Genomic DNA, 25,778 nt, shown 5'->3' on the forward strand with positions numbered 1-25,778 from the left:
GCGAGTCCGCAGGGACAGAAGCAGATGGGTGGTTTTACCCCCTCGTCGCACTACAGCGACCCGAGCAAACTGGACTCTCACCACAGTTTTCCAAAGGGAAGATTCCACCCTGGGGATGCTGACAGGGCGGGGGCTGTGCCTCTGTGGGAAATCTCTGTATCTGACCCTCAATTTTGCTGTGAACCAGAAACTACCCTGAAAAGTAAAGTCTACTAAAAGGAAAAAAAAAAGGGGGAGGGAGGGAGGAGCAAAAGGAAGGAGGGAGGAGACGCAGAAAGGAAGGACAACCAAGCCTGTTCACGCTGTCTGCGGCTCAGCCACCTTATCACGCACGCCCCCTGGTGGCCGCTAAAGTTTTGGGGCAGCCGAGGAAGAATTGGGGTGCCAATTCCAGAGTGCAGCCCGCAGACCCTATAGCTGTAGCGTCAGGGTCTCTCCACCTAGTTTGGACACCCTCCCACCCGTGGTGGCCCGGCCCGCGCACGCCGTGGGGCCCTGGAGCCGGGGCTGGGGCGAGGCACCTGGATCTTCCTGCCAGCCACGCTGAGAGGTCTTCCCAAAATGGCTGACTCTGCCCATTTTCTGTTTCTCCACCCATTCCCGAAGCACTTCCCATATCTTTATTTATTTATTTATTTATTTATTTATTTATTTATTTATTTATTTGCTAAAAAGCACACAGTCCAGTGGCATTTAGCACACTCACCATATTGTGCCATCGTGGCTGTGGAACCTGTGTGTAACGGCCATTCTAAAACAATACTCTTAGCCATTGCTTCGCCATTTTGTGTGCTTCCACCATTTTAGTATTTTAGGTTTCGCATTAATGACAAACTGCATTCCAGAGATAGTTTCCACAGTTTCGACCCTCACCCCACCCTCACCCTATTTCAGGTGGCCAGTAGTGGCAGAGTCAGGCCATCCCCGGGCGCCAATGAGGGTGACCTAGCCATAAATGGGGCTGCATCTCTACCTGGCCATTTAGCTTAAGACTATATCCGCGCACGCACCAAAGTTGGAAAATGCGTCCTTGTAGCCAGTGAGCGACTGCCAGCATGATTTAATTTTTTGAAACTGCTTGTAACCCTATAAAAATCCCCGTTCCCTGAGTTCAGGGCTCTCAATATCCGCCACTGCATCGGTGCATGTCATGGGCCCAGACTCGAGTCTGCAATAAAGTCCCTTTTTGTTCTTGCAGCGGTTGTCCTTGATCTCTTGGGGAACGTGTTGTTAGAGCTTTAGGCACAACAATGGCCACCGTCCTCCCCAGAAACTTCTCATCCTCCCCACCTGAAACTCCCCATTAAACACTGTGGATTCCCCCTCCCCCAGGCCCCCACTCCCTTCGTCTTACTGTCTCCATGACCTTCACGTCCCTACAAGCTGCGTGTAAGTGGAGCCATACAATTTGACCTTTTGTGACTGGCTCCTTTCACCTAGCATAATGTCCTCAGGATTCATTGACTGAATAGTCGTCAGAATGCCCTCCTTTTCGTGCCTGAATAGTATTCCATTATCTGGACAGACCCCATTATGTTGATCCTTCAATGGCTATTGGAATAGTGTCGCTATGAACATGGGTGAACCATAATATTAAATGCTCCACCAGCTGGCTGAGTCGATAGTCCTGTGTATCTGCTGCAGCATCAATGCTGGATTCCAAGAGCAAATCATGTCACCAGTCTCCCAGGAGGAGGGTCAGGTGGCAGCCTCTTACGTGTGCAGGTAATGAACACGCTGTACCGACAGCTAAGCCTCCCGTGAGAAACAGCATATATATTTTTTTAAAGTAACAGCCAGACTCTCTTATAGCCTGTCAGTTTGAACATTCCACATCCAATTTTGCCTTCCCCTGTGCACCCACAGTAGCTAATAATTAGCAGCACACGGTTCAACAGCAGTGATAGATGAGGCAACCAATACAAACATTGGGTGCTCTCCTGGGGCACAAAGTCCTCGAGGGAGATACACAAAACCCCAAGAGATGTTTTTCACTTTGAAAGTGATCTTGTCTGGTGGGACAATGACTGAGGCCCTTCTTGTATTTGGGAAGAGTTAAAATTGACCTTGAAGCCACAAGAAGGACCTTGGTCACCAAGCAGCAGAGCAAAGACGAAAGCTTGGGAGCCCCTGAGGGCTGAGTTTGAGGGCAGGCGCCCTGACTGCTGCTGGCAGAGCGTGAGACTGCCTGACCTTCGGAGGGGGGTTCGGCAAAGCCTGTCTGAATTTAAAATGCACCTGCCTTTTGGCCAGCAGTTTATCTTTCAGACATACGTGCACACAGGGGCAGCCATCTGTGCACAGAGCAGTCTTGGATCGTGGGTTAGAGTAGCGAGACACTGGACCCACCTGTCTCCACCAGTGGGGGTCGCTGGGCTCCGTTCAGCCCACTTGCCCCAGCCACCAACATGCACTGTCTTTGACGATGGAAATGATCACCACCTGTCCTGTCCAGGATGTTAGTCGCGGCGAATTCTTCTACTGAGCAGCTGAAACATGGCAAACGCAAACAAGAACTAACTTTATAAAATATCACCCAATGTAAATTTCACTAGGCTCCTGTGCTGAGTGCATAGCTAGACACTGGGTGTTTTGCAGCCAGAAACCAGAAGGGGATAGACGTGTGTGAATGCATAGAAAAGCTAGTCCCACACTCTAATCTGTAGTGAAAAAGGTAGAAAGAGTATCATGGATGCGTTCGTTGATATGGTGGAAAAGAACATGCTGGGCCTCCCTGGTGGCGCAAGGGGTTAAGACCCAGCACTGTGGAGCTGTCCACAGCCTCTGCAGCACAAGTTCCTTCCCACCAGGGAGCAACCCACAGGGTGCGGCAGCCCTCTCCTGTCTCCCCGCTGCTCCCCTCAGCAGTGTCTTTCATCCAGTCTGCCTGTTCTGCTCCCCACTCTGTCTGGTGAGTCCTCCCACCCTCCCCACACACACACCCCCCTCTGGCCTGCACCCAGCTTTTGTATGCATAAATAAATCTAAAAAAAAAAAAAAGCATAGACCATGGAGAAGGCTACTCCGGAAACTGGTGACAGTTGGGGGAGGAAAACGATATGGACAGCGTGTGTCCCCTCCAAATGCAAAGGTTGAAACTTAAGCCCCAATGTTAGGGTGTCAGGAGGCGGGGCCTCTGGGAGGGGATTAGGCTGCGAGGGTGGGCAGGGGCAGTACCCATATAAAGGAGACCCCGGAGAGCTCCCTCGCCCCTCCCGCCGGTCCTGAGCAGCTGCTCCACCTTGACCTTGGCCGTCAGCCTCCAGAACAGTGAGCTCTGCCCGGGTGGTCCTTTGTTACCCCCCCCCACCCCCCGCAGGACTGAGACAGACAGCTCGGGGCAGAGATAAGAAAAACAATTCTCTTCCCGCGAGTCCATGTGTAACTTGTCCCCACACACGCAGTACTTCCTAAAAACAGTTGTTTTCGTTCCCACGCGCGCGGCCCGAAGCTCACAAGCCTGGGGACCGAAGCGTGGGGGATAAAGGGCCCTCCTGGACCTGGCCCCGCACCCCAGCCCAGATGAGTCTCCTTTGTCTCCTCCCACGGGGCGCCCCTGCAGGGGAGCAGCGACCTGAGATGCCCCCGGGGCCCTGCGGCTGGCCGGAACCCCGCCAGGTGGGAGGTTAGACAGGTGGGTGGGTGACAGGGCGGCAGTGTCCCGGGGCCCAGGTGACGCTCGCAGGCCCCACCTGGCCCTGCAGGCCCCACCCCCACCGGCCACCCCCAGCCTGGGAACTCAACAGTCCTGCCAGCGTCAGGCAGCTGGGATTTCTGGTGTAAACATTAACCCAGGCCCCCGTTACACGCCAGAGCCGGGAATTATAGAATTTCCGATTGAAACGCCACACACTGAATTATAGAATTTCAGACTAAAACATCACGGCCGACAGTTTACAGAGAAAGATCCTTGAGCAGCGAAGGAAGAAGCCGACCCCCCGCAACGCCCTGGGAATAATCTGAGCCAACGCTGCCACGTCCTTGCTGGTTGAACCCCTGGAAAGGGACCGCTGGGCCCCTGGGCCAACAGAACCCTAGGCCTCAGGGTCTGGGTCTGCGCTGGCCGTGGCAGGCCAGGCCCAGGGTTTCTGCCGAGCACCTGACGCGGCTGGTGTTGGAAGCACACATTTCATTTCACCCAAATAATTCACATGGCCGCGTGGGGGGTTAGCTTCTTGGAGTCAAAGTGTGTGACCCCTTGGCTTTATCGCCCCCTTTTACACACCATTGCGTGATTCCTGAGAATTCCCTGATGCCAAGTCATCGTGCTCCTAAATCTGCCCTTTGGCTCGCTGCTCCCACCAGGACCAGCTGCGGCTCCACCAGCAGCAACGCAAGGACACTGACCCTGCTTCTTGGAGCCGGACCCTAGTTCTGACACGTGGGTCCTGGCGTTGAAAAGTGCAGGCAGGGCCTCCCTGGTGGCCTAGCAGTTCAGGCCTACCACTGCGGCCTGAGTTCGATCCCTGGCCAGGGAGCTACCCACAGGGCTCAGCAGACCTCTCCTGTCTCCCCGCTGCTCCCCTCAGCAGTGGATTTCAGTAGATCCTCCTGTTCTGCTCCCCACTCTGTCTCTGATGAGTCTTCTCACCCCCCCACCTCTGGCCTGCACCCCAGCTCTGGAATGCATAAATAAATTAAATAAATCTTAAAAAAAAAAAAAAAAAAGAAAAAACAAATTTGTACCCCTGAGTGGTGTGGGGGGCAGTGGGTGGAAGAGCCAGGGCCATGTCCACACTGGCCCTCAAGATTGGCCCCTGGGTCTGTCTCCAAAAAAGTTTGGTGATAACATCGCCCCAGCAGCGGGTGACTGGAAGGGTCTGAAGACAGTGAAACTGACCACACGGAACGAGACGGCCCTCTGCAGTCTGTTGTCATCATCAGTCCCAGAGACAGGCATCAAGCAGGTGGAAGCGTCACTGTGGATGAGACTGTCAACACTGCCCAACACATGTGGCACCACAGTGTAGCCAGAGAAGTCTCTGGAAGTCTCTAGAAGTCCTTAGATTCATTAGAGTTCCTGGGGACTGCTCAGCCTGTGGGCTCACTGCTGATACCACCACTCTAGTGACACTGCAGGTGACAGCAGCAGTGATTGCTGCAAATAGCTTAAGAATAAGCACTGCGGAGCCTCCCTGGGGGCGCAAGGGGTTATGAAGGTGTCCGCAGCCTCTGCAGCACGAGTTCAATCCCCGGTCGGCCAGGGAGCTGACCCACATGGCACAGCAGACCTCTCCTGTCTCCCTGCTGTTCCTCTCAGCAGTGTATTTCAGTTTATGCCTGTCCTGTTCCCCACTCTGTCTCTGGTGAATCTTCTCACCCCCATACCTCTGGCCTACACCCCAGTTTTCATGTGCATAAATAAATAAATCTTATAAAATAAAAAAGAATAAGCACTGCTTGGGGTCTGGAAACATGAATGCTATTACTTTAAAGCTTTTGGTGTTTTTTTAATTTGTCTCATGAGGAAACAACTCTTGTTTTGAGGAAATACTTCAGTATTTTACCCAGAGGAAAAGCTACATGTCTGGTTTTGGAATGAAGTTTAAAGAATAAGAAGCTAAAATTCCTTGAAATTAATGTCAGCATTGTCTTCATGGGGGCAGAACCGATATCATTGGGTGTGAGATGACTTTTTTCCCCCTTACACTGGTCACAGGGAAGATGAGGACTGGCTCTGAGCTTGGGGGCACAGAGCCCAAAGTACTCCTACACCCAAAGAGCGTTGGCAGATTAGGGCCTAGAAGAGAGACCATCTCTCAGCGTCCCCAAGGGAGGAAAAGGACTCAACATGGTGCTCGCTTCGGCAGCACATATACTAAAATTGGAACGATACAGAGAAGATTAGCATGGCCCCTGCGCAAATTCGTGAAGCGTTCCATATTTTTTTTTGCACTCAACACTAATGATAAAGGACTGATCACAAAAATCTGCAAAGAGCTGATGAGACTCAGCAACAACAAAGAAAATAATCCAGTCAAAAAATGGGCAGAAGAGCTAAAAAGAAACTTCTCTGAAGAGGAAATGCAAATGGCCAACAGACATATGAAAAAATGTTCAACATCCCTTGTCATCAGGGAAATGCAAATCAAAACTACCATGAGATACCATCTCACACCAGTGAGAATGGCACATATTAAAAAAACTAGCAACAACAAATGTTGGCGAGGGTGTGGAGAAAAAGGAACTCTTCTGCACTGTTGGTGGGAGTGCAAACTGGTCCAACCACTGTGGAGAGCTGTGTGGAGATTTCTGGACCTACTAAACATAGAGCTTCCATAGGATCCAGCAATTCCACTCCTAGGTATTTACCCAAAGGACACAGAAACATCCATTCCAAAGAGCACCTGCACCCCTATGTTTATAGCAGCACTATTTACAGTAGCTAAGCTTTGGAAACAGCCCAAATGCCCAAAAATAGATGACTGGATCAAGAAGATGGGGTGCATATACACCATGGAATATTACTCAGCATTCAAAAAAGATAAACACATGCAATTTGCAGCAACATGGATGGCGCTGGAAGGGATCATGCTCAGTGAAATAAGCCAAAAAGAAAAAGAAAAATACCGGATGGTCTCACTCATAGCAGGAATCTAGAAAACTTAAATAAGGGACCAGGAAAATGAATATAAGAAAGTGAAAATCAAAATCAACAAAAAACTATGAACCAGAGACACTTTTTGGGGGGTGGGGGGCGGAAGGGGAGGGATTGGGGTCAGAATGGGGCGTTTACAATTGTATGGGGGAATATAAAAATAAAATTTATTATTTAAATTTAAAAAATAAATAAATAAATAAAATTGGAAAAAAAAAAAAAAAGGACTCACAACATGTTGCATGCAATTGTGACTTCTTCTCCACTTGGCCATTTCCTCTCATTACCCCTGTGTCTAGCTAAAAAAAATATTCGATAGCCCCTGCTTAGCTGTCCTGAGGAAGGAACGGGTTCCTGAGGCAGACAGCAAAAGTGGAAGCCAGTGCAGGATGGCAGAATGTCCTGGGCAGGAGCCAGCTGCGGTGCAGCACTGATCTGTGGGAAGTGTGAGCACCCCTCGGAACCCCCAAGCCACCCAGTGGGGACTGGTGCGTGGACTTCCTAGGGGCAGCCATACGCAATACAGGGCAGACTATTGTCAAATGGGCTTTAAAGGAAAAGCTGGAAGCGCTGACCTTCCCACACTGGCCCCCACAGACCCTGGGTTACTCCCTGCCCCCCACCCACCTACTTAAAACTGGGCACTCCCCTGCCATAGGCTACCCTGAGGGGCTTCACTAGTTTTTGTCGTTTTTTTGTTTTTTTTTTAAGGTAAGATTTACTTTGAATTATTTATGCATGCAAGAGCTGGGGTGTAGGCCATGGTGGGGGGCGGTGAGAGGATTCACCAGAGACAGAGCGGGGGCAAGAACAGGCGGATCACTGAAATCCACTGCTGAGGGGAGCAGCGGGGAGACAGGCGAGGTCCCCTGCGCCTTCAGTCCTGGCTTGGGATCGAACTTGTGCTGCAGGGGCTGGTGGTAGCTTCACAGCGCCGAGACTTAACCCCTGCGCCACCAGCCCCCTCCTTCTCAGGGCCGAGCGTTTCCTGTCCGTGAAGACCCGCCTGCCCGTCTCCCCACCTGCTCCAGCCGCGGCCCTGCTCTCGGGTCCTCACACAGGCCTCGCGCCTCGGCGGCTCCCGGGCCCTCGCACTGTCTCCTGCTGCCCCGCCCTGGGCAAAGCTGCCCCTCGCAGACGCCGGGTCTCGCGTCAGGGTCTTTCCCCAGCAGCCCTCCGAGGACCACCCGGCCGGGAGGAGACCCCAGACCCCTCCCGTCTGACCACCCGTTCGCTCGCGCGGCCGCGGCCGGAAGCTGTCGCGAGCGCGGGGGAGCGCGGGGGGGGGGAGCGCGGGCTCGCCTGGAGGGGCTCCCCAGGGCGAGGAAGAGCTCGCGGCCCGGGGGCCCGGGGAGAAGGCGCTGGGGATCGCCGAAGGGGGCCTGACGTCGGGGCGGCTTTCAGTTGCTCAGGAAGAGGAGCCGCCGGGGGGAGGGGGACGCGCGGGAGCGGAGGGCGGGAAGCGGCTCCGGGCCGGGAAGCGCGGGAAGCGTTTCCAGGAGTGGGGCCTGAGGAGAGCCGGCAGCGGAGGGCCCGCGCCGACGAGCAGCTACACAGGCGTTACGTGAGAGTCCTGCTGGGTGGAACGGAGAGGACTGCAAGGATGGAAGAAAAGGGACAGTAAATACGTTGTTGTAACTGAAGAGAAAGGGGAAAGCTCAACCTGCCAGCCGCGAGCGCCAGGGGGCGCCGCCGGCGGCGTGACTAGGCCGGAGTCCGTCCCCGTCGCTCCCTCTCCTGGCAGAGGCAAGCGCTGCACGCTAAGATGGCTGACCCCGGTGAAAAGCACTTGCCAGCCTCCAAACAACATTCCTCGGTGAGGGCCGCGTTTACAGGGCGGTGAGGGTTTTAAAGGACAACTGCTTCATATAAATGAAAACCAAGTGTTTTCCTTGTTTATTCAAACCTCGCACAACCACATCTCTGCAACCTTCCAAAGTATTCATTCAAGTGTAAAACCAGACTTTGGGGTGCTTTAAGATTTCAGTCATGCAACGCAACTGAAGAAGTCTAGCACCCGTCCTTTGACAAGACTGAGGACCCCTTTGCAAGTTCGAGGCCGGGGCAGAGATGGGGTGGGGGGAGGGGGACTCGAAACAGCTGCCACCTGCATGCCCTGAGCCGGCTCTGCCAGGTTTGCTTGGGCCCTGATAAGTGGTGTTGAAAGAACAACCAGTTCTGAGAGAAAAAACTTCTTTGAAAACAACTTAGACTCAGCATTCTCCACCTGCCTCCAAGGCCAGACCCTGCCCTATAAAAACTTGCCCTCATCCCCCAACGGGTGCTACTTCTCCTACCCCTGTGGGGGTCGGTGCACTTTGCCCAGGAGCCCAATAAATGTCTTGCCTGTGAGAAACTTAGCCTGGGTTTCCTTTTCTTGACCGCCAGATCCTTTCAGCCTTGATGGTAGAAACGCTTCTCATTCACTGCTGATTCACTTTAGTTTCCCCTGTTTATATTTGCCGGGAGTTCATTAGGGACTGTGTTGCCCTCACGATTTCTTCTTGAGAAAATCACACAAAGGCTTTTTCCTTTATGCAAAGTGAAAGGATATTAGAACTGTCAACTATTAAAATATATATGAAATGGAAAAGGAAGGTGCAGGACAGATGTGCAGACCATTATGTTACCTTCTGTGTGAGGAGGAATTAAGATATATTAATAGTTGCTTACACCTGCACAGAGAAACTCTGAAAATACATGGGGGGAGGTGAACTGGGGAGGTGGGAGAGAAGACTTATCTTAATTTGTTTTAAATATCTGAAACACATGAAAGTTTTACCTACTTAAAAAGGTACAAAATAGGGCCTGCCCTGGTGGCACAGGTGGTTGAGCGCTGCGCTGTGAAGTTGTCCGCAGCCTCTGCAGCGCAGGTTCAATCCCGGCCAGCCAGGGAGGGTGCCACATGGCACCGCAGACCTCTCCTGTCTCTCCTGCTGCTCCCCTCAGCAGTGTAAAAGAAAAAAAAAAAGTTACAAAATAGAAAACTATCATGAGACAATAATCAAATTATAAAAACAAGTTCTGCCCTGATGCTTTGAATAATCCCCAAGAACCTTATTAAATAGGAATTTTGTTTATGGTATCCTTCCAGAATATTGGGAAACAAAAAAAAAGTATGTACTTCACAGCAACATTATAGTAACAAAAACCTGGAAACAAATGTTGGTGGGGGTAAAATAAATGCTAAAGCAACAATACAAAGATGCAAAGATAAAATCACCTACCTTGAGAAATACTGTCACAAATGCCCGCTTGTGTCCATGAGCGCCTAGGGACCTACCCAGGCACTATAATCACAGAGGTAAATCCTCGAATAGCAAACTTTCATCACCAGGAAGTGAAAATGGGTAATTGAGAATTTAGGTGTATTTTCTCTAGCTTTATAATAGACACCAGGTGTATGTATTTATGTATATGCTTCGATTGGAAACAGAGACAAGTATATATTCCCAACTCAATTTTCCCAGTGGTTAAGAGTATATAGTTTAACAAGCATTGATGTTAACGCTTCCAATTTTTCTAGTATTTACACCAGTATTTAGTAAATTCTTTCATTGAATTCGACAGGAAACACTTTAATTCAAAGAGCCAAGGGCTCTTCAGTGAGTTCTCAGTTAAGCAACCCATTCCCCTCTCCCCACCCTGCCAGAGCCGTTAGAGCACCGATGTTAATGCTCCAGCACACTTGGGGTCTCCTCTTGCTCTAAGGGACCAAGACTGCGCCCCCGAGTTGATGCAGCCTTGTGTCTTCAATTATTAGCCCCAGGACATTTCGTACTTACTTAGCCACGGACACAGCACTTCAGGAACCGTGCCTGCCTTGCCTTCAGTGGTTAATTTGAAGATGCTATGGACGCTTAGTTCTGCACAATACCTTCTGATTCTCATGGAGCACCAGGACTACGCGATAGCCAGCATCATGATAGGTAGCAGTTACAGGCGCTAGTGCTTGAGACTGGGCTGGGTGGTGAGCCAAGAACACCCACTAACTTTACTTAGGATCCCTAAAGCTAGAACTTATCTTAAACCTACTGACATGGCTACTTTACAACCAGAAGGGTTAGTCTTTCCGGGACCTGAGGTTACATAGATGGTCTAAAACCAGCTGAGTGTAGTAAAAGGAGTGGTGCTTTCAAGAACACACCTCCGAGATTCTTTGAAGAGCCTCTGGACGACTTGCATGGTGCCCACCAGCCAGTGCCAGTTCTTTATCAAAAGCAGCTCCCCTTAACTTAATGAATCCCTTGCCATTAGCATCTGACTGGCTAAAATGGCTAACTTCAAGTTTACACAAGCGAAGACTGGGGACCAACTGTTACACCCACCACCACCACCACCACCACCAAGTAGTATACAAACCTTTCATCTGCTGTCCCATGAAGCCCAGGGATCATGTTGAAATTTTATTTGAAGAATAAAAGTGGGGAGGGAACACAACTAACTCCTGTTGAGGACAGTGGCTGTCTTGGTGGTGGGTGCCAACACTTGAGGGGGAAGAGCCTGTATCTCTAAATCACAGCATTGTAAACCAATGCTACATTTTTAAACAGAATATTTCAGGGCCTCCCTGGTGGCCCAAGGGGTTAAGTCACAGCACTACGAAGTTATCAGTAACCGCTGCAGTTTGATCCCAGCCAGGGAGCTACCCACATGGCACAACAGACCTGTTTCCCTGCTGCTCCCCTCAGTAGTGTATTTCAATCCGCCTGTTCAGCAACCCAGCCTGTCTCTGGCGAATCCTCTCAACCCCCATATCTCTGGCCTGTACCCCAGCTCGTCTATGCATAAATAATTCTTCTTAAAAAAACTTCAGTGGTGACATTTCAATGAGTAGTTTTCACTCTGTAATTAGTTCCAAGAATTTTTCAGCAGAAATCCCAACAGGTATTATTTCCCTCACTGTATACTACCAGCCACATCTTTTTTCAAAAATCTAGTTTACTAACTTTTGGAGCAGCTCTACGTGAATTAAATTATGTATGAAAGCAGATTCCCCTCCCATTCCCCACTAATACGCCTGTTCTACTGAGAATCCAGAAACTTTCCCATTCTAAGGCATCTCATACAACCCAAACTTAGTAGCTAAAAGGTAAAACTATCAGTGCACACAGGGAGGATAGTTTCCTCCAGTTAGCCTTTTTATCTGCACCCACCCACTAGTTCTCTATTAGGTAACTTTTTATTCGTATTTCTTACACCTCATGGCTACCATCACAGAATCAAGTCACTGACTTAACCGTGATCACGCCACCACACCTCAACTGAAAAGAACATTAAAAACAAAACAAAAAAAACCCAACACTTTTGGAATGCAACAACTTTATTGAAAGAAAAGTGCAATGAAATCTTTTGAAAGCTTAAAAGGGAGGTATATTTAATAAAACTCCCTTCAAGTGCAGGACAAAATGAAGAGTGGACTCCTGGATGTTGCACTAAGACAGGATGCACCCAATCTTCCAACTGCTTCCCAGCAAAGATCAACCTCTGGTGGTCAAAGAGAATACCTCATCTTGGAACTTGGACTTGACGTTCTCGATGGTGTCACTGGGCTCCACCTCAAGGGTGATGGTCTTACCAGTCAGGGTCTTCACAAAGATCTGCATCCCACCCCGGAGGCGGAGGACCAGGTGCAGGGTGGACTCCTTCTGGATGTTGTAGTCAGACAGGGTGCGCCCATCTTCCAGCTGCTTCCCGGCAAAGATCAGCCTCTGCTGGTCAGGGGGGATGCCCTCCTTGTCCTGGATCTTAGCCTTGACGTTCTCGATGGTGTCACTGGGCTCCACCTCAAGGGTGATGGTCTTACCGGTCAGGGTCTTCACAAAGATCTGCATCCCACCCCGGAGGCGGAGGACCAGGTGCAGGGTGGACTCCTTCTGGATGTTGTAGTCAGACAGGGTGCGCCCGTCTTCCAGCTGCTTCCCAGCAAAGATCAGCCTCTGCTGGTCAGGGGGGATGCCCTCTTTGTCCTGGATCTTGGCCTTGACGTTCTCGATGGTGTCACTGGGCTCCACCTCAAGGGTGATGGTCTTACCGGTCAGGGTCTTCACAAAGATCTGCATCCCACCCCGGAGGCGGAGGACCAGGTGCAGGGTGGACTCCTTCTGGATGTTGTAGTCAGACAGGGTGCGCCCGTCTTCCAGCTGCTTCCCGGCAAAGATCAGCCTCTGCTGGTCAGGGGGGATGCCCTCCTTGTCCTGGATCTTGGCCTTGACGTTCTCGATGGTGTCACTGGGCTCCACCTCAAGGGTGATGGTCTTACCGGTCAGGGTCTTCACAAAGATCTGCATCCCACCCCGGAGGCGGAGGACCAGGTGCAGGGTGGACTCCTTCTGGATGTTGTAGTCAGACAGGGTGCGCCCGTCTTCCAGCTGCTTCCCCGCAAAGATCAGCCTCTGCTGGTCAGGGGGGATGCCCTCCTTGTCCTGGATCTTGGCCTTGACGTTCTCGATGGTGTCACTGGGCTCCACCTCAAGGGTGATGGTCTTACCAGTCAGGGTCTTCACAAAAATCTGCATCCCACCCCGGAGGCGAAGGACCAGGTGCAGGGTGGACTCCTTCTGGATGTTGTAGTCAGACAGGGTGCGCCCATCTTCCAGCTGCTTCCCGGCGAAGATCAGCCTCTGCTGGTCAGGGGGGATGCCTTCTTTGTCCTGGATCTTGGCCTTGACGTTCTCGATGGTGTCACTGGGCTCCACCTCAAGGGTGATGGTCTTACCGGTCAGGGTCTTCACAAAGATCTGCATCCCACCCCGGAGGCGGAGGACCAGGTGCAGGGTGGACTCCTTCTGGATGTTGTAGTCAGACAGGGTGCGCCCATCTTCCAGCTGCTTCCCGGCGAAGATCAGCCTCTGCTGGTCAGGGGGGATGCCCTCTTTGTCCTGGATCTTGGCCTTGACGTTCTCGATGGTGTCACTGGGCTCCACCTCAAGGGTGATGGTCTTACCGGTCAGGGTCTTCACAAAGATCTGCATCCCACCCCGGAGGCGGAGGACCAGGTGCAGGGTGGACTCCTTCTGGATGTTGTAGTCAGACAGGGTGCGCCCATCTTCCAGCTGCTTCCCGGCGAAGATCAGCCTCTGCTGGTCAGGGGGGATGCCTTCTTTGTCCTGGATCTTGGCCTTGACGTTCTCGATGGTGTCACTGGGCTCCACCTCAAGGGTGATGGTCTTACCGGTCAGGGTCTTCACAAAGATCTGCATCCCACCCCGGAGGCGGAGGACCAGGTGCAGGGTGGACTCCTTCTGGATGTTGTAGTCAGACAGGGTGCGCCCATCTTCCAGCTGCTTCCCGGCAAAGATCAGCCTCTGCTGGTCAGGGGGGATGCCTTCTTTGTCCTGGATCTTGGCCTTGACGTTCTCGATGGTGTCACTGGGCTCCACCTCAAGGGTGATGGTCTTACCGGTCAGGGTCTTCACAAAGATCTGCATCCCACCCCGGAGGCGGAGGACCAGGTGCAGGGTGGACTCCTTCTGGATGTTGTAGTCAGACAGGGTGCGCCCGTCTTCCAGCTGCTTCCCGGCGAAGATCAGCCTCTGCTGGTCAGGGGGGATGCCCTCCTTGTCCTGGATCTTGGCCTTGACATTCTCGATGGTGTCACTGGGCTCCACCTCAAGGGTGATGGTCTTACCGGTCAGGGTCTTCACAAAGATCTGCATGGTCTATTAGAACAAAAGACCGAAACAAACAAATCCCGGTTTAGCAGGCGATTCACTTCTTAGTGCTCCAGCGATCAGCCATATTCTACTGGCCAAGTAACTTAAAAAAACAACTTGCCTACACCACCTCAGGAACCGAAACACTTCAGTTCAAAACTCGAAACTCAGCCACTTACTAGGCAAAGCAGAAAACCTAAACAAGTAAATTCGGGGAGCCTAGCTCACTCTCCCCCGTGGATGTCCGGCCCCCGGCAATTCAGCAGGGTCTACTTCAGGCCCAAACCCTGTGTCCTGCGACTGTCACCTACTGCACACGCCGGCAGGTGGCCCCACCCCAGATGATGAACCAACAGAGAGCTGACGTCACACGAGTGCGGCGGTGCGCAGGCCCCCCCCCTCCCCGAAGGGGTGCGGGGCCGCGGAGCACCCCCTCCCCCGAAAACGGAAAGCAGGTCCTCAAGCCGGCCAAGCCCCAAAACCCACACCGAGCGTCAGTCCCCCAAGCCGCGCGGCCGCAGACGTATGCGCTCCTGCGTCCAGGTTCAAGGCTCTTTAGCGTCACCTTCCACACACCGGCCGCCCTCACAAGCACCTTCCTGCCGCCGCGTCTTCCCCGGCGGGAACGGAAATGGCCGCCATTTTGCTGCGTTCCCCTTTCCGGGCCTGGCTCGCGGGCGGCGGGCGACGCAGCGCCTCGGTGCCTCTCCGCCCAGGCGGGCAGCTGCCCCCCGCGAGCACAACCCCAGCCCCGCAGCGCAGCGAGTTCTCCTTACCAAGCGGCGGGGTCAGCAGCGCGCGCAGAACTGCCACAACTCAGCTCTGGAACCCGACGGCACTCGCCGCGCCGCGCCCGGCGCTCCCTTATGTAGGAATCGGGCGTGCCGCGCCAAGGGATCCCTCCGCAGAAACGCCGAGAAGGGACTACTTTTCTCCGCCCTTCCTCACCGCTAAATAAAAAAACCGTCACCAAGAACCATCATATTCCCTCACAAAATGACCTGCAGTTACGACCGGGGCTTCGGGGCGACGTCGGGTGGGGAGTGGGTCGCGACTCGGGGAGGCACGGCGGAAGGATCAGCACGTTAGGGAGCACTGCGTCCGCGGACGTGGCCGGCGCTCGACGGGGGCGGGGGCGCCCGCGGGCGGCGCTAAAACCCGGCGCGGAACCGCCCGGGCGCCCGGGTGGGCCCAGTCCCGCGCCCCGCCCCGCCGCCCCCGGCTCTCGGCCGTCAGGGGCCCGGCGAGTCTCCGGACGCCGGTGCGGAGTGGGCCCCGGCCGCGCCGCCCGCAGAGTCGGGGTCCCGCTCCCCTCGCGGGCACCCCCGACCCTCCCCCGGCCGCGGCCGGCCCCTCCCCGCGGGCGCCGGGACAAGGCCGGTGACTCGGCAAATCTCTGCCGGGCCGGGCCGGGCGGGGCCGGGGCGCCGCCCCCGGGGCCCGCGGGGCCTCCAGGAGTGTCCCGGCCGGACGCGGCCGCCGGGGCTTGTCGGCTGCCTGGGCAGTTGAGCCAGGGGTGTTCAGGGGCGACCCGGCCTCGGTCTGTGGACGCCGGCGAACGGCCCGGAGCCCGCAGGACCCGCCGCTTCCTCCCGGCCAGACTGCTCTGCTTGGGCAAGCCCGCTTTGTGATCGCAATGTGCCATTTCCCCCGCGTACTTTTTATGTGTTTTTAAGTCTGTGAACGTGGTGAAAATGTAAAACAGGGTTTTCAAGCTTTACGGTGAAAATCTCCCTCAACCACAGGCCCAAGATGGCGTCAGTTGTGCTAAACACAGGGCAGGCGCCGAGCCTTCGCACCTGAGCTGCTGCCTTTCAGCCTTGCCCAGGGAGACCCTCTGAAGGGTCAGCCTGGAATCTCCTGGTCAGAGCCAGGGAGGGAATTGGTCAGTAGAAGGGAGGTAATCTGCCTAATAGACTGTTTCCCCCTCAAAATAGGTGACTTTGCTCAAAACGATTTCTTTTTTCACTTCAAACTCTTGTCCCTGCCCGGCTACCTTATAAAATCTTCCCTTTTCTGTAGCTTTCTGGAGGGCCTTTCTATTTGCTAATGGAATGCTGGCAGGTTCATGAATTGAAGTGAATTTGACCTTCAAATGTTCTCAGTTGAATTTTCCTGTTTTTTTGACACCACCCTTAAAGTCTTAAAAAAAATAGGAAAAGAGGCAACTGATTAAAAATATTTTGCCATTAAGGAAAGACTATGTTCCTCCCTTAAATTATGAGCATTTTTAAAATCTGAATATTTTGCTTAAAGTGTGACTCAAAACAAAGCTGCTGTATACTTACTTTGGTTGCCTTTGTATGGATTTATGAAAAAAGTCTCGGCAAGGTTCAAATGAGACTAACCTCTGATTTTTAACATTCTCCAAAGGGCATGAATTCATTACTGAGACAGTAAAATGAATAATATAAAAAAGTTACAGGTTAGCAGGAGACCCCAGCGACTCCCTAGCACAGATATCTGTGAAGGTTATTTATCTCTAAATTTATGGATATGTTATAGATAGAGATTTTTAAAGGAACAAAAAAGGAAGGCTCTTTATAAGATTATTTTTTCCTAAGTTTCAGGAAGAGGCGTTGAGAGGAACAAAAAGCTGGGCTCCTCCTTAGGTGACCAGGCCTGTTTGCTTTGCTGCTAGTCTTGTGATTCCTGATGCTCAAAGGCTGAGTCATGAGCTTGGTGACCTAGCTTTTTCATAGTCCAAAGGTAAAGTGAAAAACAGGCCCAATTTCAGAGGCAGGAGGGGGTGGGAAATGTGCCAATGGTTATTGCTGAAGAGAAAACACATTCTTAGGAGCTGGGAGGACTCTGCGGTGTGTCTCCAATTAAATTATTTTCTCTGAAACACCCCTGCAGTCCCTCGTTGAAGTCCAACTGTGGATTTTTGTTGAAGCAAGCAGAAGTAAACATTTGTCCAAGGGCACTGAGTGAGAGAGGGGAGGAGAAAGTGACCTCCCCAGAGAGGGGTTGTCTTCTGGAACAGTGGTTGCCAACCAGAAGTGATTTCTTCCCCAGTAGACATCTCTGGAGACTTTTTTGGTTATCACAACTGCAGCTGGAGGGGGAGGGGTACCACAGGCATCTGGTGGTGGAGACCCGGCAATGCATAGTCCTCCACAGCGCAGAATTACCCAGCCCTATGTGTTAATAATGCCAAACTTGCAAACCCCCACTCCACAGTATTTGTGTTGTTGTTCCAACTGCTTTCCTCTTTGCTGAGAGGAATCCCCAAGTCTAGATGTCCCCCTTGGATTCAGGAATAGGTTCCAGACCACGGCACTGAAGCCTACAACCCCCTGACCTAGAATACAATGTGCTAGAAAGTGCTAGAAAAAGCAGGTTGAGTCATTGAATCCATGTTCAGTTTCTTCCACCCACAGATCCGCCCTTTGCAGGCACCCCAGAAGAGATTACTTCAGAGCTGGCACCAATGGAGAAGTGACAGAGGCCCAGCAACACTGCGGGATTGGTGGGCAGAGGGCACGTGATGGGCTGAGCTCACAAAGGCCTGGGTGCTGGGCTGCTGGGGGTGGAGTTGGGCTGGCGCCTGTGTGTCCGCCTGCCTTTCTCCCTTCCCCAGAGGACAGTCCCCCTGAAGGTCACAGCCTTGGTTGAGACTGATGAGAATGCCCGGAATACAGGAATCAGCAAACATTTCCCCCCTAGAGAAGGGTCACATCAGAAAGCTGGATGGAAAGCACGTCTTGCTTTGCCATCTGTTACAGAACCTTAAAAGGTAGTGGAAAGTGTCTGCAGTGTAGGGGGAAAACAAAAAAAAAAAGCCCAAGGGATTCTGTTCCTTTTCCTGTTTATACTTGTGCCTTTACATTGTGATCAGAACGTTGAGTGCTCCAGCTTAAAATAACGCTGGCATCCCCCACCAGTCAGAAAATCAGATACAAATCCTAGTCCCCCAGACTGCCTTGTTAGGGACCTTGCCAAGTTCATTGACCCATTGGGGCTTTATGTTTTCTAAATTTGCTGTTTTTAAGTTGTGGCAAAATACGCAGACTGTGACATCTACCATCATCGCCATTTTTAAGTGTACAGTCCAGCAGTGGTGATATGTTATGGGGGAGGAATCATTCCCTACCCTTCTGACTTCTCCACTGAGGCCCCTGTATGAAAGGCAGACTAACAAGAGAAAGAAACAGGAGTTGGTTAACACGCCTGCCTCATGTGTCGGTGGGAGATACCCAGGGAGACCTGGGTCATTCAGACGGTGACTTAGGCATTTATGCTGGCATTGGGAAGGGAGCAGGGGATGGAAGCCTGGTAGGGAAGAATAAATGAGTCTGGGACCGATGGACAGCACTAGAAGAACAGATGTGAGGGGTGGTCATTTGAGACAATGTTTGGTGTCCTCGGCAACTCTCCCATGACAAGAGTCAATCTTCCCTGGTCACGAAACTCCCAGGAGGACCACTGAGCCACTTTGAGAGGCTCTGTCTGCCTTTGGGCTCATATGGGGTTGCAGAAGAAGCTCCTCCCAGCATTTGCTATTTTTCAAATGGCAACAGCTCAAAATAATCAATATGCCATGCAGCACAGGAGAAACTTCTCCATCCCATCTGGGGTCTTTTTAAGCTGGAAGGATGAGCAAATCAACACCAGACAGATTAGTAGGCGGAAAGACCAAAAGGTGGTAACACATCTATGCGGAATTTACATAGCTGTAAATTCTAAAGCATAATGGAGCTCAGCGGGGATATTTATGTTGTATTTAGGGACCTGGGGCATCGAGGAGGGGGTTTCACATTCTCTGTCTGAGAAGACATATTCCCTGGTAACCTACAACTAGGGGAGACTCACTCTCCCCCCACCCCCGGGACATTTTTCTGGGTCACAAAAGGGAGAGCAGTGGAGGTTTCTCTGACTCAGGAAAAGGTAGCAGTTTAGGACTGGAGGGTCTCTCCTTTCTGAGGGGCCTACAAAGGGCCTTGGCAAGGACAGACCCTCCCCCTCAGCCCTCAGGGATTTCATTGCTCTTAGCTCCAAATACTCTACATGCCAGAGCAGGCCCATGGAGACCACTTCTGAGACTCTTGGGGTGTCTGATTCAGGCCCCTTCATACCAAAGTGGCACATTTTGGGGAGGCTTTTTCTGCTACCCTTCAACAGTCACGTTGCTAAGCAACCATCACCCTCCACCTCCAGATCTCACTTCATCTTGCAAAACTAAAACCTTGTACCAAACAACTCCCAGCCACCTCCTCACCACCCCCAGCTGCTGCGGCTCTGCCTCAGGTCTCTAGGAGTTGAGCTATCCTAGCGCCGGTGCACGATGGTCCTCATACAATGGACTATTTTTTTAAGGTGTAAAATAAAATATAATCGTTGGGGGGGAATCATTTTCTAAAAGAGTCACAAGTTTTCTGGCAAGCTCCATCTCCCCCCACACAAGCTTTATGGGTTTTTTTTGCCTTATCATTACCCTATTAGAAATATTTAATTATAAGTTACAAAGTAAAACAGAAGCATATAATTAGTTTTGTGTTAGGCCTGATAACTTCAGGCTCAACAGTTTTGTTCTTTTAAAACCTGGTTGACATTTAGGGAAAAATAACCTTTGCAGAAGCTCATTAGAAGCGGGAACTGTCCCCAACGCTCCACCACATGATTCATATGAAACGCATGAGTCATTTCACAAATTTCAGTTTCGTCCACTGAAAAATGACTTTGCAAAGAGGTCCCTCGGGGTCTGAAAAGGGACGTTTTTATGATTTAAAATATGCGGTCAAGTCAAGTGAGGAGACAGGATTTGAGGGGTGAGGAATTCATGTTACCCCAGACAAAGAACTCGACCCACAGAATGTAGCAGGAGCCCTCCTTCCAGTGAAATGCATCTTTTACTTTAATGACAACACTCAGGTAGCGTATATCTATAAATACGAGCTGTGTGTCCACCAAATCCCTCATTCCTGGCCTGTTGCTGAGGAAGCAGGAAGCAAAATCCAGCAGGCAGACAAGTGTTGGGCAAATGGTCATCACCCACAGCTCAACAAAAGGGCTTGAGCCAGCCGAGACACTCAACCTCTGAACCACTCACACCCTTGCCTCTGACAGCCAGGAGGGAGTCAGCTGGCCCAGGCCTTGCCCTGCGGCCACCGCAAAGCCCTGAAACTAGTGCATTCTCATCTCTGCTGTGAACCTTTGCCTCTTGTAACAAAGGTACGCGTGGAGTGTTAAGGATTTCAGATGTCCCTGGTGAACAATGCAATGCCACCTCCCAGCAGGAGGCGGAGGGATGACACATGCCATTACACCCCTGGGTTTTGATGAGGGACAAGACGGAGCTGAGAAAAAGAAGTGGAGATGCCGGGGATCGAACCCGGGGCCTCATACATGCAAAGCATGCGCTCTACCACTGAGCTACATCCCCCTCCCCTTCAGCTCTGCCTCCTGAAATTCTCTGCTAAACTTCATTCCTGAGGCATTTGTCAGTTCCAATTTTGTTCGACAAAGCAAGCCCTAGGAGAGTGTTCTACGTATCAAAAGGAGGCTCATTGTTCGTCCTCTTGCAGCTGAAATTCTAGCTGATGCCAGACCCAAGGAACAAAGGAAAATGGACCTGCTCTCGAATGTAACCCCACAGCCGGAAAAGAAGGGAAGGAAAGTGGGTTTCTTTCCATAAAGAAGGGCGTTGCCTGATTTACACCTCCACCCAGAAGTCTCGGCTTCCTGTGCTCCGGAGTCATTCCGGCCTCCAGTGACCGAGGTTTACTCATCTACCTGAAGGCCTGTTTTTCGCCATTCAAGAACTCCTCTGATTACAAAAATTAGCTAACTAAAAGGAGGCAGATCCAGTCCCACACGCGTGGGTTCAACTCTGAAAAAGGAATCTCTTTGCAACCAACAGTTCACTGAAAAAAGCCATTTTCTATCAATTAGCAGCTGTCTCTGTAACTGGGGTTCTGGGGTGTCCCTCCCCCTGCCCTGTAACACTTCTCTCTTCCAGGGTGACCTGGAGGCTCCCCAGAGGGAGAGAAGTCCCAGTGGCTGGCCCTCTGCCCCAGCTCTTGAGATTCCTGGCAGAAAAAGTTGCTTGGGGCCATAAGGAAAACATACCGCCAAATGTGCTGCGGCCTCAGGTCCCTGTAGACTCCCATATAGCTCCAAACCCTTCACAGCTACAGGCCTCAGTGAGCTGGTGTGGGACGCTGGGCCCAGCTGCTGGGGCTCTACTTCTTAACCTCTCTGGCCTTCTCTGTGGACTGAAGATTAGAAATAAAGCCTCCTTTTTTGGGTGGCTGCTATCGCTGGGGGAGCCACACGTGAACTGCAGGGAGCAGAGCCTGCTGCGGGGCCCAGCACGCCTTCCCTCTCTGTGCCTGCGGGTGATATAAGGCCTTCAGTGAGGATGCTCCTACTTCCAACCCAGGCAGGCATGGACTTGGCAACTGCAGCTAACAACTAAGAAGGTGCCCTTCTCTCTGGCCCCCACTAAAAGGGGCTAGGGAGTGGGGTGTGGGTAGGGGGCAAGCCAAGAGTCAGCAAACCAAGCAAAACAGGGTTTGGAATTTACAGCCTCCAGACAGATTACTCACTTCAAAGAATGGCCACTCAGATGTGTGACTTTGCTAAAACTCCCAGTTTCCAGAACTTTCTTTTGTTATTTTATAATTTTCTTACATAGTTGTCCATTGTTGTATAGTATTGAATTTCTTCCCTCAGGTGTAGTCCCCGTAAATCTCTCACCACCACAGCAACTGTGAATCATCACCGTGCTTCCTTGTGCTCCTCCCACCAGTTTTGATCCTTCCCTCCCTTTAAGCCTCAGATCTATAGTTGCCTACAAGTCTTGTCTGTTTGGTTTTTTTTTGATTCTTTGTTCAGTTTCCCTATATTCCTCCTATAAGTGATATCATCCGATATTTTTCTTTTTCCTTGTGACTTACTTCACCGAGCACAATCCCTTCCAGCTCCATCCATGCTGCTGCAAATGGCATGAGTTTGTCTTTTTGATGGCTGAGTAGTATTCCATTGTGTGTAGCGACCACATCTTCCTGATCCACTCATCTATTTTGGGGCATTTGGGTTGTTTCCATATCTTGGCTGTTGTAAATATTGCTGCAGTGAACAGAGGGGTGCAGGTGTCCTCTCAAATGAGTGTTTTTGTGCCCTTTGGGTAGATCCCTAGGAGTGGACTCACTGGGTCATAGGCAGCTCCATTTTTAGTCATTTGAGGGTCCCCTACACAGCTTTCCAGCGTGGCTGGACCTGTCTGCACTCCCACCAGCGGTGGAAGAGGCTCCTGTTTCTCCACAGCCTCGCCAGCATTTGCCGTTGCCAGTGCTTTCCTGCGGGCCGTTCTCACTGGAGTCAGCTGGCAGCTCACTGTGGTTTTGATGTGCGTTTCCCTGATGATAAGTGATGTCGAGCATTTTCTCACGGGCCAGCCGCATGTCCTCCTTGGAGAAGTGTGTTTTTAGCTCTTCTGCCCGTTTTCTGACGAGGTTGTTTACTTTGTTTTTGTTGAGTCGTGTAAGCTCTTTGTAGATCTTTGATATCAGTCCCTTATCAGTTGTGTGATGTGCAAATATTTTCTCCCAATCTGTGGGGTGTCTCTTTGTTTTGTTGACTGTCTCTTCTGCTGAGCAGAAGCTTTTGAGTTTCATGTCATCCCAGCTGCTTATCTTTTCCTTCATTTTCTTTGCTTCGGGGGATGAGTCTTCAAAGATGTTTCCGAGGCGTCAGTCGTGGAGTGCCTTGCCGATGCTTTCTTCCATGTGTTTTATGGTTTCAGGTCTTACACTCAGGTCTCTCATCCATTTTGAGTTGGTTTTTGTTCATGGTGTGAGGCCGTGGTCTAGCTTCATTCTTTGGCATTTGCGGTCCTGTTTTCCCAGCACCATTTATTGAAGACTTTCCTTGTTTCCGTGCATATTCTTTGCTCTTTTGTCATCGATTAATTGAACTATGTGTGGCTTTATTTCGGGGTTTTCAATTTGATTCCATTGGTCTGTGTGTCTATTTTTGCTGTTTTAATTATTATGCCTAGCCACATCTTCTTTGCAGAAATCCTTGAGATGTTCCTGTAACCTCCTTGCAAACAGTCTATACCGCTCCCTGAGAGACTCAGCATCCGACGGCTTCCCCAGAGCTCTTGGAGGCCGCTCCTGGCTCCCGCCCTCAGTCTAGATTCTCTAATAAACTCTAATTCTCTTTTACAGGCCTAATTTTTTTTCTCATTTTTATTTTAGTTCTTTTTCTTTATTTTTATATTATTATTATTATTATTATTATTATTATGGCCTCCCTTTATTTAAACAGGCTGATTATTTGCAGACACTGTTTTTGGTGAAACCGGATTTGAGGAGGAGGGCTGCAGGGTGAGGTGTGGAATGGGGATCTTGTGTGAGGCCCCTCTGTCCTTCATCCCACTAGGTGGAGGTGGAGGCCTCAGTGGGAGCACAGATGGTCGTGGGTGGAGCATACAAGGCTCCTTTCAAGCTGAACAAGAGCAATGGCCTTGCTCATAACTTTGAAGCCATAGGGGCGGGCAGGAGTGTATCGGCACACTCACCCTCCCTAAAGCCCAAATCCAGTGCTGAGTTTGACCCACCCTTTTCTCTGTCAATAAAAAGGCCAGGATCTTGCCTTGAGCAGCATCCAGCATCCTACAGCCTGCTGGGTGACTCTGTTTCTTTATCGTGTGGTGTCGCTGACGCAACAGAGGATGGCCCCATTGGTGGCATGATTTGGGACACAGTTTGGGGCTGAGCTAAGGGAAGGTATTCAGTTGAGCAGGAACCCCTGCTTGCTCTCTTGTTCTGCTCAAAACAATCCCAATTATGTCTGCTCTCTGCATGAACTCTTAGAATAAAATCTGTAGGCCTTACTCTGGCCTTTAAGGGCCTCTATACCTGGGTGTCTGTCCACCTCTGGCTCCCCGGGAGCACCTCAGTCACACCTGCCATTTGTTCCGCAGGGCCTTTGCTCTTGCCTTTCCCCTGCCTGGAACACCACTCCTCAGGTCTCCTTCCCGCTGGCCACCTCTCTACAGAGGCCTACCAACCCCACTCATTCCCTAAGCACCCCCTCTAGTTAGTTTTACTTTCCTTTGCCGCCTTTGTCACCCTCAGAACCTGTTTTTAAACTGTTGTCCGTGCCCCTCACTAGGTGGTAAGTCAGTAGGGCAGGCCTTGTCTCTTGTTTCCAGCTCAGTCCCCAGTGTCTGAGGACTCAGTGAATATGGGTGGAATGAATGAGCGCGAGTCTGGGAAGGGGATGCGCCGCCCCTGACTGAAGGAGTCCGCCCTGGGGAACTGCTGCAGCTGAGTCACCCTCCCTCCTGCCTCAGACCCAGACGCATTTTCTGAGTAACCCTCTGGGCTGGAGCAACACTTGAGAGGATGGAACAGTCACCACAGCAGGAGCAGTTCCTGGCCTTGGGAGTGGACAGTCTTATTCTAAGAACTGGCCTAAGCCAAGCACCCTAGAGCGGAGTGCGGGGCGCTGCGCGGGAGAACCCCCTGGTCGGGCCTGGCTGCGCCCTCAAGCGCTAGGGCGACGGCTCCCGGCAGGGCGGGACTCCCGCCCCGCTCACTCTCTGGCTGAATCTTCCCCGGCGGGTTTGCTTTTCTAGGGGAGAGTAAGGAATGACTTCGAAAGTTGAAGAATTTAATTTGTTTGGGAGAGAAATAAATAAATAAAAAAACAAACACCAGGAGCTGGTAAAAGACGAGTAGCCTCCCCGTCGGGGAATCGAACCCCGGTCTCCCGCGTGACAGGCGGGGATACTCACCACTATACTAACGAGGAGCGGCCCTGCCCGCGCTCTGCCGGGGCTTCTCTTTAAGGTGAACTTCCTGCTTCCCGCTCCCCGCCGCCCCGGAGGGTCGTCCGAGCTCGTTTTCTGCCGCCCAGAACTAAGTCCCGTCCGACTAACGTCATCTCGAGGAGCCGTTTCCTGCCCGGCCCTGCCGGAGCCGCGAGGCCCGGGGAGCAGCCGTTACCACAGGCAAACCCGACGCCGCCGACCCGAGCCGGCCGGCGGCGGGAGCAGCGCGGGCCGGCGGCGGCTGACGCGTGGCCGGGTCGGGCCCCCCTCGGTGCCCCCAGCCGCCCGGGACCTGCTCCGGGGTGCTGTAAATAAAGGGGGGCGCCGCTTTTTTGAATCTGGAAGACCCTGTTTCACCGCGCCGCGCGCGAAAACGTTTCTCCCCAAAAGGAAACGAGCTGCCGAAACCCGGGATCGAACCAGGGACCTTTAGATCTTCAGTCTAACGCTCTCCCAACTGAGCTATTTCGGCCGCTGCTGGCACGGAGCGGCGCTTGGGTCCTCCTGGTCGTCGGCGGCCGGGGTCCTCGGCCCGGCATCGGGGGGGCCGCGCCCGCCGCCTCCGGGAAGCCTGCCCTGATCGCGCCTCTCAGCGCGACCCCGCTCCCTGACTGTCTGTCCTTAGCCTGTGCGTTGTTTCCCTGCCGTTGCCCGTCTTCCCGGCCGGGACGACAGAGCCAGGCGGCGCGGGGGAGCCGTCCGCGGGGAGACTGCTCCCCTCCCAGACAGGACGTGGGGC

The 25,778-nt window shown here is 52.1% G+C and overlaps 1 protein-coding gene, 3 non-coding genes and 1 pseudogene across 4 annotated transcripts; 1 reads left to right on the forward strand and 4 right to left on the reverse strand.

The window, feature by feature from the left end:
- The first annotated feature begins 5,794 nt into the window (after positions 1-5,794).
- LOC119245454 (U6 spliceosomal RNA) lies at positions 5,795-5,888 on the forward strand (annotated as a pseudogene).
- Positions 5,889-11,895: 6,007 nt separating this feature from the next.
- UBC (ubiquitin C) lies at positions 11,896-15,105 on the reverse strand. The gene is made up of 2 exons (XM_037511318.2): positions 15,030-15,105; positions 11,896-14,259 (listed from the first exon to the last, which is right to left on the reverse strand). The coding sequence occupies exon 2, from the start codon at positions 14,254-14,256 to the stop codon at positions 12,079-12,081; it is 2,178 nt and encodes a 725-aa protein (XP_037367215.1). The 5' UTR covers positions 14,257-14,259; positions 15,030-15,105; the 3' UTR covers positions 11,896-12,078.
- A 5,461-nt stretch (positions 15,106-20,566) lies between these two features.
- On the reverse strand, positions 20,567-20,638 carry TRNAA-UGC (transfer RNA alanine (anticodon UGC)). Its single transcript has one exon. It is a non-coding gene; the product is annotated as a tRNA-Ala (tRNA).
- Positions 20,639-24,948: 4,310 nt separating this feature from the next.
- TRNAD-GUC (transfer RNA aspartic acid (anticodon GUC)) lies at positions 24,949-25,020 on the reverse strand. The gene has a single exon. It is a non-coding gene; the product is annotated as a tRNA-Asp (tRNA).
- Positions 25,021-25,438: 418 nt separating this feature from the next.
- TRNAF-GAA (transfer RNA phenylalanine (anticodon GAA)) lies at positions 25,439-25,511 on the reverse strand. The gene has a single exon. It is a non-coding gene; the product is annotated as a tRNA-Phe (tRNA).
- Between the last annotated feature and the right edge of the window lie 267 nt (positions 25,512-25,778).

This window comes from Talpa occidentalis, unplaced genomic scaffold (genome assembly GCF_014898055.3).
Source record: "Talpa occidentalis isolate TD23 unplaced genomic scaffold, MPIMG_talOcc4v2.1 talOcc4.14, whole genome shotgun sequence".
Classification (NCBI taxonomy): Eukaryota; Metazoa; Chordata; class Mammalia; order Eulipotyphla; family Talpidae; genus Talpa; species Talpa occidentalis.

Bases quoted from the DNA above. Each gene is read 5' to 3' on its own strand.
- UBC (XM_037511318.2), bottom strand. From the start codon at position 14,256: ATGCAGATCTTTGTGAAGACCCTGACCGGTAAGACCATCACCCTTGAG.